Source organism: Monomorium pharaonis, chromosome 2, assembly GCF_013373865.1.
Source record: "Monomorium pharaonis isolate MP-MQ-018 chromosome 2, ASM1337386v2, whole genome shotgun sequence".
Taxonomy (NCBI): domain Eukaryota; kingdom Metazoa; phylum Arthropoda; class Insecta; order Hymenoptera; family Formicidae; genus Monomorium; species Monomorium pharaonis.
The window spans coordinates 12,560,695-12,573,043 of record NC_050468.1 but is presented as its reverse complement, the minus strand read 5'-3'; the positions used below and the strand labels follow the sequence as shown (position 1 = coordinate 12,573,043).

General features: G+C 28.2%; 2 protein-coding genes and 1 non-coding gene across 3 annotated transcripts; all 3 read right to left on the bottom strand.

The window, feature by feature from the left end:
* Positions 1–259: 259 nt before the first annotated feature.
* On the bottom strand, positions 260–2,459 carry LOC118644379. The gene is made up of 2 exons (XM_036282833.1): positions 1,920–2,459; positions 260–1,129 (listed from the first exon to the last, which is right to left on the bottom strand). The coding sequence occupies exons 1-2, from the start codon at positions 2,274–2,276 to the stop codon at positions 1,022–1,024; spliced, it is 465 nt and encodes a 154-aa protein (XP_036138726.1). The 5' UTR covers positions 2,277–2,459; the 3' UTR covers positions 260–1,021.
* A 4,194-nt stretch (positions 2,460–6,653) lies between these two features.
* LOC105833753 (peritrophin-1) lies at positions 6,654–8,881 on the bottom strand. The gene is made up of 2 exons (XM_012675728.3): positions 8,789–8,881; positions 6,654–7,227 (listed from the first exon to the last, which is right to left on the bottom strand). Exons 1-2 carry the CDS (start codon positions 8,793–8,795, stop codon positions 6,905–6,907), a joined length of 330 nt encoding a protein of 109 aa, XP_012531182.1. The 5' UTR covers positions 8,796–8,881; the 3' UTR covers positions 6,654–6,904.
* Positions 8,882–10,997: 2,116 nt separating this feature from the next.
* LOC114255546 lies at positions 10,998–11,116 on the bottom strand. Its single transcript, XR_003626803.1, has one exon. It is a non-coding gene; the product is annotated as a 5S ribosomal RNA (ribosomal RNA).
* Between the last annotated feature and the right edge of the window lie 1,233 nt (positions 11,117–12,349).

Sequence of the window (12,349 nt, the reverse complement as noted above, 5' to 3'; positions counted from 1 at the left end):
AAAATATTATAGAGCATCTGCGAATTTTTATTGTATTTTTATTAAAAATTTTTTACAATTTTGACGAAATTTTTTACTTTTTTATTAAATAATATTAATATTTTTGTTAATAATTTTATTAATAAAATATTTTATTAAATTTGCATTGAATTTTCTTATTAAAATATTTGTTTTATTAAATACAAAAAATAATATTTTAAATAAAATATAAATAAAATTCTATTGCACATTTATTAAAATTTTATCAAAATTTAATGAAACGTTAAGTTTATTAAAGTTTTATTAAAGTTTTATTAAAATTTTTTTATTAAGAACATTATTGTATCTTTAAATATAATGTATCTTTATTGTATTTTTAAATATTGTTGTACTTTAAACTGAAAATAACCTGATAAATAGGATCTTTTTCACCAAAATAAACATGCTGGAATTTAAAATGCGTGCCGTTTAAAAGGTGAAGCTTATTATCGGAATCGGATAAACATTCAATTGTCATAATCAAAAAAATATGACGATTATTTCCAAGATTTAAATCCCACTTTGTCTCGGTCTTTCCTAACAATGCGTAATGCAACTCTAGCGTTATCCAGAGCTTTTCTCTTGGCTGTGTTTTGTATAAAAATGATATTAAATAAATAAGTTAGAAGATAAATAAATAAAAATAAGATAAATGAAAAAATTATTATAACATTATGAGGGGTACTTTTAGATTTTGGATTTTTGGCTGTATAGAACACACTTTTCTATGCAGGCAATCATACTTTGTACTTTGTTGAAATTTAAAGCTTTGGCTTTTTGCAACTGGCTGGCAAGAACAGAGTTGCACTTTTTTTATATTCCATGAAGCATTTACTGCAGTTGCGTTTGTTAAAAGCAATTTTACCACAATCGGGTTTTCTTGTAAAATTATTGCCGGAAAGTTTATGTACAATGTTTGTGACATTGTCGATTGTAAATTTTTGAGTAACATATTGAGCCTAAAAATGCATACATACATGCATTAAAACTATATGAATTATGTTTATAAAATAATTGAATAAAATTTTATGTACTCATTCACTTTCATCAGTTTCCAAAGAAAAACTTTACTTATGTTTGGATAGGATCCGCAATATTGCAAATCTGTCACCTGTTTATAAAAAATAATGATTTTTGTATTTATTACAATTATTGTATTGAATTATTATAATTATAATTAAAGAAATTCTTACAAAAACCAAACAAGTCCATTTATTTTTGGGTTATTCTGAATGTTATTCTTTATTGGTAACGTTATATTATGAACAGTTTTGTTTCAGTAAAAATCAAACAGAAAACAGGAAATGTAAATATAAATAGACAGTTAATACAAAAATTCTATAAGAATTAAACAAGTTTAGAGGTTTCTTGTTTTTTTGATAGGTTCTCAAAATATTAATTAAAATCTTGTTTTCTTATAACTATATGTTTGAAGAAAAATTACCATATCAAGAAAAATATAAAAGGATGCGTTAAAAACAATTTGTAAAATTTTGTATCTGAAAGTGAAAATAATTATAGTTTAAGTAATATATAGTTTTATAGTTTAAGTAATATTTCCTTATTTATTATTAAAAAAGTAAATGTAATATATTATACGATAAATAGATAATAAAAGTATTAAATCCCAATAAATATAAGTTTAAAAGTTTTTTATTTATGTTCTTTTTTAAATGAGTTTTTTTATTAATGAAAATCTATAAACCTGTTCTTATACTTGTTATATGTCCGAAGAATAATTAATATTTACTTGAAAAGTTATTTAAAATAAGAAGATTCTTGTTTCCTGGAAACTTAATTTTTTGGACTTGTTTGATTCTCAGAAAATCTTTAATTATAATATATTTAAAAGTGCACTTTTAGTGGCAAACTTTAAAATAATATTATGCACTGCATTTTACCTTTAGAGTAGGCAATATACATAAGCAACGCACTTTACAGATATTCCTTGCTATCTGTTTCGGAATCAATGTATTTGTATCAGACCTTATCCTCACAAAATATTGCACAAAAAACTCATAATAACCTGGCGTAGTAGGTGTGATAAAAACTGTAATGACTTTATCTTCTCCGGCAAGAACAGTGTCCGCAACTGGATGTATTTTTACATCACGCTCTAGATTCCCGATATGTAGCCAATTGCAATGACTATATGTCATTTTATAATGAATGTTTACGGAACTCAAGTTAAACAAGTGAAAATTTAATTCTTTCATATCTTTGTAAGCCTGAATTCCGAAATTTAATTCATCCGGCATTGACTAAATATAACAATATACATTATTGATATACATGAGATTATTATTATATTATAATATTAAAATTATTATTTTATTATAATACTTAATGTACATTTTACAACATTTGTGTCCTACGCATTTTTTTTCTTTGAAATATTTTGCCTGTACTTTAATTAGATATTATATATGTGTATATGTGTGTGTGTGTGTGTGTGTGTGTGTGTGTGTGTGTGTGTGTGTGTGTGTGTGTGTGTGTGTGTGTGTGTGTGTCCGTATAAATGGTAAAAAGCATCATAAAAATACTTTGAGAAATTAATTACTGTTTTTTTATTAACAGATTATCTATTACAAATATTCATCTAGATCTTAATTCCATCGAGCAAAATATAAGCCAAATTAATTAATTTCAAAGGAATTAAAGATTACGATCAATAAAATCTTTTAACGAAGTGTTTTTAATTTGCACTACTCTTTAAATTACAATCAGTGAAAAATAAGTGAAAGCAGTAAAAATATAGTGATTTTTAGTAATTATACTTATTATAACTTGTTAAGTAGTTAAGTACACTGATCTTTTAATGATTATATACACTAATTATGAAGTAAAAGACAGTAAATATTTACTAAATTATTACAGCTATAAGTATACCGCTACAAATCAGTGATACACTAATTGCAATTTAGAGAGTATACTCACTTACATGCAGAGGATGTATTATTTATTAATTTACCACAAGAAAGCCTGATTCGCATCTTCCTATCACATGTAATGTTACGCAAATGCTAGGACCAATGGGATTCCCGTTTTTTAGTACGACTAATATGCAGTTTATATCAAATTCATAATCTCCAAGTATGATAGGACAAAATAACCATTCGTGAATAATGATATCGTTAGAACAAATTTTTCCCTTTCCATTTTGCATTTGAAGTTCAGGCGTTACTTTAATAAATTCATATCTAAAAGAAAATCGTATTAATCAAAGACAGTTGAACAATAGATTAACAATTTATTATTCTAAAAATATTATTAATTTTTTATTATAATAGATGCAATTATAGATTTATTATCTATATTATTATATAGAGATAAAATTGTAGATACATAATTATAGACAAAAATATAGTTTTTATATTTTTAAAACTTTATTTATGATAAAAGCATTTAAGTAATAGTTTCGACATAATGTATTGTTTTAATGCTTTACATGTGTAATCAATTGATTTTTTGTTATGATTGCGTTCCGTTTATATATTTATACAAAAGCAATGGAAAATAATATATTAAAATATTTTTTAATAAAATATTTTTTTATAACATAAATTTTATCTTAATTTTTACTTAAAATATTTAAGTCAAATAAATATTATTTAAAAAAACAGGTTAACCATTAAAGAAAAAATATTTTTAAAAAGAAAAATCTGATTCAAGAAAACGTAATAGATGAATTTTCGACGGTTTTAAAACTTTGTTAAAAAAATTTTTTACTTATTTGAAATTAATTTTCTTGAATTTGAGAGAATAAATATTGTAACATATTGTTTAAAAAAATAAAAGTTTAAAATTTCTATTTCTATACATGTTATTTTAAATAACAGTGTAATTATAATAATTACAAAATAACTTTACAAATAAATCTATACTAAAAAAATAGATGCAATTGTCTTTTATTTGTTTTATTTCTGTTACGTTTAATATGTATGTTTCATAAATAATTTGTACTGGACATGTGCCAATTTATTCTTTTATCAGAGTATTAACTACAACGTAAGATGTTCGTATTTACTACAAAGAAAAAATACAGTATACTAAATCGTTCTCGACGTGAAAGTGTAGAAAAACGTTCTTTTTATTGTATTACAGTTTAATCACACTAATTGATTTTTTAAAAAGTCAAGTGCTAAAATTGTAAAAACTGTGCCAACAAGTCTAGGTCCTCTAATATTAATACGTAATTATTTGTAAATAATATTAATATTTTTATAAATTTACTTTATTGTATGTCGAGTGATATTTCGCATACAGAACTGCTTCAAATTTTGACATCCTGGAAATGTTGGTGCGAAGCTCACGATATTTTGATTACTAAAACTGACGTTTGCGTATTCCGTGAAGCCCTGAAAATCTATGAAACATTCCGACTTTGTATTTCCATTGAAACATATCGCCCAACGTTCCATATAAACACGTTCGTCATCATTTTCGGATAACATGCTGACTACAATAATCTGATAATCTCTGAAAAGGATTATATGTCTTATTGATGAATCGAAATTGAAAAAGTATAGAAAGAAAAGTAGTAATATGGACCTCCATGTTGATGTTTTCGTATAAATTCTTATTTTTTAGTTATATTCAAATTTATTTGTGAATAGAAATTCGAGAATATGTACCACTCAGATTAAATTATGTAATAAAAATAAAATATATCTACTACTCTACTACTATTTCTTTTAGGGTTAAATTAAGTAGGGGAGAAAGTGATATTAGGCTTGGTCTAAAATAGTTGGAGTAAGCATAGAGTAAGAAGTAAGACTAGGCGTAAAAAGGTTAATCCAGTGTAAGAAAGCTGGCATAAGGGCGTAAGTGAAATAAATTATTTTTATTTCGTCTTACTCCTACTCCTGCTTTTCTTAACACTCGATCAATCAGCGCAGAAGGAAATTATCTTACACTTACTTCTTACTCCATGCTTACTCCAGCTATTGTAGATCAGGCCTTACTTCTTACTTCTTGCTTACTCCATGTATCATATTGTAGATCAGCTTTATTCTTATTGGTAATTCTTCTGAATCACGGTTCCATAACCAAATAGGCTGAAATTTTATGTAGTGGCTTCTTATGGTTACAATATTACCTGAGTAAATTTTTTATGGTTAAAAAGTAATGTAAATAAAAATTTTTAGTCGGAGGAAGTCCAAAAAAAGTTATATACAAAAAAGATTTTAAAATGTGTCATTGTTTTCTGATTAATGTGGAATGAAATTCGTTCTCTCGGGGGTGTACACACACACACACACACACACACACACACACACGCGCGCGCGCGCGCGCGCGTGTAGGGGGGCCTTTGGCACTCACCTCGTCGATAGGAGTGCCCTGGGTAGAAGTGCGCAAAAGTACGGTGCGTGTGTATAAATAATCCACTGTTCATAAGCATTGAATTTTTACAAGACAAATGTCATATTTGCACAGTATTATTCGAGACAAAGTGACGTGTAACGGGTGCGAAATTTCTGTCGTACATCCATGTTAAAGACACTTAATTGATACTTTTTTGTTGTGGCCACATACACACGGGGAAGGTGCAAGAGGGCCTTCCGTATTCACCCCGTCGGTAAAGGTGCCGTAAGTAGAAAGGATGTGTGTGTGCATGTGTGTGTGTGTATGTGTGTGTGTGTGTGTGTCCCTGGGAGGATTAATTTTATTTCACATTAATTAGAAAAAATGGTGCATTTTAAAATCTTTTTCGTTTATAACTTTTTTTGGACTTTCCCCGACTAAAAATTGTTATTTGCATTACTTTCTAAGCATAAAAAGCCATTACAAAATATTTCAGCCCATTTGGAGGTGGAGCCGTGGTTCGGAAAAATTACCTTCTTATTTATAATAACTAGTGGTTGCAATAAATGTGTTAATTTTTATATCATACAATTATCTTATCATTTGATTAGATAATAATCTTGTGCGAAATACTATAGAAAAGTAAATATAATTGCACAGGTAAGGAATAGAAAAATTTACTTATACACTGAGAAAAAAAGTAATTGATTCAACAAAACGTTCAGTTGCGGGCTGCCAACCAAAGATATACTTAATACAATAATATTTGCTGTTAACGCAAGTGCAATAATGTTGATTGGACTATGTATTTATATTGCTATACCATATATTGTTGTATTGAATATATTTTTTGTTGGCAGCTTGTAACTAAAAAATATTGTTGAATCAATTACTTTTTTTTTCTCAGTGTATAGAGCTTGTTCTAGAGCTCTTCATTAAACTAATATATTAAAAATAACATATATGACAAATTCTGAGAAGAGATGTAGATTTTCTTAATATTTTTTAAGTGTTCCAATTCATATAAAAATTATGAAAAAAATTATTAGGATACTTTCTAACATATTTATTTTGTGTTAAATTAACATAGAAATTTAAGTGGATTATTTGAATATGTGAAATATATCTATATCTATAATGTTAAATTGAATATAAACTTTTCAACTGTAAATTAAATTTATTTGTTAATGTAGCGCAACCATGTATATTACAATTTACGTAAAATAATTACTTTCTCCATAAGAAGTGTAAAAGATTATTTTATGATTCATAAGTGTAGGATAAGAAAGGATAAAGTATAGCAAAATACTAAAAAAGCAAACGCTCAGCTCTTGTATTCTTCATTCAGTTTTATTATTTCATTTATGTAAAAGTTGATATAAGTCAAAATGTAAAGGTTAATTTTTGAAAGTGTTCACAAAAGCAAATAAATGTTCGTTAAAAATAATTGTTTTAAATAGTAGATTAGTAAACTTTTATTGATATAACTTATTTACTTTAAACCTTATTAATAATAACTGATAAAATAAATTTTCCATGTTCATAAGAGTATGACTTATATATATCGGAATTACTTAATATTTTAACAAGGATTTGGGGAATCTGTCGGAGGTTTTGTCGAAGCCGTTGTTGGGTTAATTGTCGGAGGTGTTGTTAATGCAAGACATTCGGCAGTTGGAAAGTCACACATAATAATATCCTTATTAAAGTGCATCCCGTTGGGACACTTATTAAGGGTACCATTGCCGTCTTTACAAACGTAATAATATGGAGTACAGTCCTCTGGGTAAGGCAGTTTGACGGTTTCTGATGGCGGACACTCTATAAATGCTTTCCTCGGAATTTGCCTCGCAGATACTTTGATAGCGATGAATATTAATGCGGCGACAATCACCGTATAGTGTCCTATAAATTATAAGACGCATTCTCAATTATCAAAATCATAAATAAAATTCTCTAGCATCTACGTTTCGTCTGAATATTTTTTATGATATCACAAAAGCAGCTTTAATTCTGCTGTGTAACAAAGAATAATTTTTTCGACTTTCATGATCCAGAACGCTATTGCGTGCAAGATTTGTTTTCGCTAATAAGCATTAAATAAACGATGATAAAAATTGTCTCTTATTTAAAATTTTAACTTACTTGGACTTAAATCTTCTTTACATTTAAAACGTACTTTCAAATATAATTTATGAAAGAATGGAGATAAAAATAAATATCCAATAGAAATTTTTATCACCGGCTTGAATAGCTTAAAATCAGAAATATATATATAGAGAAAATTTTATAGTAAAATTATTATGATAAATAGTAAATGCGGACCAAGAAAGAAATTATGAAAAGTTTTATTATGTTTTTCATCAAATTATCATAGTATTTATACTACTTGTGATATAATTATTTTAAATTTTTTCTTATGGTCCGTGACTATTATCGCACATAGTTATTTTTACTATATAATTTTTTCCATGTATATTTGATATCGCCTCTACGAGCCAACACTAGATGTTCACGTGTATAATTAGTCATTTAAATTTCCAATCACCAGCACATAACGCTTGAAAAGTGCATTATCCTATTATTTACACATATATCGGTTATTGCGAGAAGTATCACCATATGCCTCGGTTAATTATTGAATTAGCTAGTATGTTTTCATAGAATGATGGAAAATTCAAATCCTGGCTGAGATATTATTTTTTGCAATAATTTCTTTACCGTCTTTTCCGGAATTGAAGTAAAGGAAACATCTTTAAATGCTTTTTAACATCAAAAGATATTAAATTAGTAGTCAATTTAATTTGTAATATTACATATTCTAGCGAAAAAAAGAAATCTGTTTTAAGACTGATTGAGATAAAGTGACTTCAAAAATAGTCTCTTTTGAGGCTCGCGACTTTGAAACTGAATTGTGTGCCGAATGATACCTTATGAGGTATCAATCACAAAAAAAACTTAAGTTGATCCGACAATTGATTCCAGAGATATGAGAAGTCAAAGTTCATTAACGCGTCAGCCCATACGTTTTGAGACGCGAATTCTTATGTCAGTTCGAAAATTTAAACTCTTTCTCGGCGCGCACTATGTGTTGGTAATTGTAAATTTAAATGATTAATTATGCGCGTGAACATCTAGTGTTGATTTGTAGAGGCAATATTAAATATATAAATTTTTTATAAAAAAACTTTACCGATTCCAGCTATGCGTTCTACTTAACGCTCACAATGTTTTTGGAATTATATATTTATCTTTGATGTTAATATCAATTATCATTTAAACAAGAATAAATAATGTTTGTGAGTGTTAAGTAAAATGCGCCTCTAGGAGCACTTTTATTTCAATATTTGATGAGTAATTTAATATCACACTTGCACGTTAACATTAAAAAACCAAATTGTTACGTATCACTTTATTTATCCATCTGTTTTAAAAAATTGTTTAAAGTTTAATCTTGGAAACTCACCCCTCATTGTGGTTATGAATTTGTATATCAAAACGTATCACACGTTTGACAGTTAAAGTTGCAATAACTTACAGTTGCAACAGATATCAATATTTATATTAATTATTTTATCTCTTGTTTGAAAAATAATAATGATAAGATTCTTGGTAAGATTCTTGATAAAATGATAAGGTCTTGTGTTTTTACGTTTTTTACCTTATGATTTAGCAGTTCTTTCAAGTGACGTTTATTTAGAGATACCCATGTGCATATAAAATCAATAAAACATTGAAACAAAAATTCATAAAAAGTTATTTTAGAATCGTTTTCTTACTATCTATGATTTTTTATAAATAAATAGATTCTCATAAAAATTACAATATTTTTCATGGCATAGTGTATTTATTAATAAAATTTATTAATAAAAAATATTTTTTAATAATAAAAAAAAAAGAAAACAAATTTTTAATAATGGATAAAATGAAAGAATGTAACTTACATCAGAGTAATTATCGATAAAAGTTAAATGATAAAATCTGATCCAGTGTGATGGATCATAATGTTCAAGTATAGTTAATTGTTCTAAACAAATACTATATACAAGAGTAGAATGATAATCTCTAGATAAGACAATGAATAGTTACGCAACATTACTGGAGAAATAATCCGAAAAATTGGAATAAAATAATAATGCCACAGTTAGGGTTTAAAATAGTTCCTATAATGTTTCTGTTTCTGGACATCTGTAATTTTTTTATTAATCAAGATATAAACCATTAAAAATGAGAATATTTTCATGTTTTATTAGTATGAAAACACAAATTAATAAAGTAAAAGCGCAATAATAATGTAATAAAAAAATCTATAAAACAGTACTATAATCGGTTTCTATACTTTTTTGGATTTTGAATATAAATCCAAGAATTAAAGATTTTTTGAAAGAGATATATAGCGTTACTTGTAACATAATTTTCAATAAATTTACATTAGCAGGATTGTGTTCGGAAATATTTGAGTACCCTCATATATGTTTATCCTTGTTTTTTACTAAAAGGCTAAAATGATATTGGTACTCCAATAATGTTTCCAATGTAACTAAGGGGTCCATATTATCACTTTTTTTTTTTATTAAACATACTAAAAATATCAATAAATATAGAAAATCTAGTAGGCTCAGATAAATAAATCTAGAAAATAATATGATGCCAATATTGCCAATAAGCTGATTTTGGATGGTGTAACTTATGCTTCAATTTATCATTCAATTTATTAAATCAATAATAATTTCTAGTATAATACATAATAGTAATTGGAATAAGACCGTGATTTATATATACAATTTAAATTGAGAACGGCCAATAGACAAGCATACATTGAGAGAAAAAAATGCTGGTTTCAAATAAATATTTCTTTGAATAATACTAATATTTTATAGATATTAACATATTTTATAGAAAATTAATAATATTTATTTAAAACAAGTAATACTTTCTATAATTTAGAAAATACTATTTGTTTGAAATAAATATTATTGATTTCCTATAAAATATGTTATTAGTACTATTAAAAAAAATATTTATTTAAATCCAGCACTTTTTTCTCTCAGTGTAGCAAAATTTTAGTGCTGTAATATTTTTTATATGCGTTGATTTTTAAATAATTTTTAAATAATTTTGATTAATAGCTTTAAATAATTTAAGTGATTTTTAAAAAATACATTTCTAATTCTTTAAATTGTATGTTTTATTTTCGATCTCAAACACAACTTTTAAATTTAATCTGAAAAGTAATATTACAGTATTAATATCTTAAGACATTACTTGAGATAATTTTAAAAATAAAAAATAATTGCAAATATTGGCCTAAGATACCAGCATAGAAAGTAGAAAAGTCCAGATTCAAATTCTGACTAAGGTAATATTTTTTGCAATCAATTCTTTTTACATTTCTTTAAAAAGAGAAGATATTATAGATTTTTATTAACATCAGTATTATTAAATTGATTGTCAAATAGAAAAAAGTTACCAGCATATTACTTTGTTTTTAGATAACTTTAAATAAAAGTTAAAAAATAATTAGTTATGAAAATAAATAAATATTTAATAGTTTATGTTTACTATATTATTAAATATAAAAATATCTCGTAAACTGTTAATTTGATTTTATTTTCAAAATTTATTTAATATTATTTTTTTCTATTATAACAATAAAAAAATTGTTTTTAATAGGATGACAACATTACACGGTGTTCCCAAGCGGTCACCCATCTAAGTACTAACCGTGCTCAACGCCGCTTGACTTCAGTGATCGGACGAGAACTGGTATTTTCGACGAGATATGAATGTTGTCTGGGAACTTAATTCCTTGCACGGTTTTCAATAGCTTTATTCTATCATTCTATCACTTTTACAATTTTTAGTTTTCATATAGCAACTATCATAAAAATCATTAATTGAGTGATCAATATTACGTATTATCACTATTATCAGAAAGTTTACTGATAATATTTTTACATACATGCAGTTGTTTTTTTTTAATTAACGTTATTATACATAGTCTTTTTAAAAATAACTAGAACATTACAGGCGCGCGCTGCGCACTCGCTATTTGACTTTTCACTTTAAAAATAATAATAATTGCAATTTGATTTTCTCTATCTTTCGTTCACATTAATCAAACGTCTTCTGCAATTTTGAATTAAAAAATGTAAAGTTTAATTATACATACATACATACATACATACCTATCTACATTATACATTCCAACATACATACCTACTTGCATACTTACTGCTACCTAGCTACCTAGCTACCTAGCTACATATTTATCTAGTTACGCTCGCTCGTTTGCTTCCTCCCTCGCACCCTTTTTCACTCACTCCTCGCTCCCTCCTCGCTCACTCTTTGCTCCCTCCTCGCTCCCTCTTCGCTCACCCCTCGCTCACCCCTCGCTCCCTCCTCGCTCCCTCCTTGCTCCCTCCTCGCTCCCTCCTCGCTCACTCCTCGCTCGCTCCTCGCTTACTCCTCGCTCCCTCCTCGCTCGCTCCTCGCTCACTCCTCTTCTAGCTCCTCTCCTCGCTCACTCCTCGCTCACTCCTCTCCTCGCTCCTCTCCTCGCTTCTCTCCTCGCTCCCTCCTCGCTTCCTTCTCGCTCACTCCTCGCTCCCTCTTTGCTCACTACTCGCTCACTTCTCGCTCACTCCTCGCTCACTCCTCGCTCACTCCTGGCTCACTCTTCACTCACTCACTCACTCTTCACTCATTCTTTACTCACTCACTTACTCACTCACTGCCAACCAGCCAGCCAGTCGCTCACTCGCTCACTCCTGACTCACTCCTTGCTCATTCCCGACTCACTCCCGGCTCACTCCTCGCTCACTCCTTGCTCACTCCCGGCTCACTCCTCGCTCACTCCCGGCCCACTCCTCGCTCACTCCTGGCTCACTCCTGGCTCACTCCCGGCTCACTCCTGGCTTATTCCTGGCTCACTCCCGGCTCACTCCTCGCTCCCTCCTCGCTCCCTCCTTGCTCCCTCCTCGCTCCCTCCTCGCTCACTCCTCGCTCGCTCCTCGCTTACTCCTCG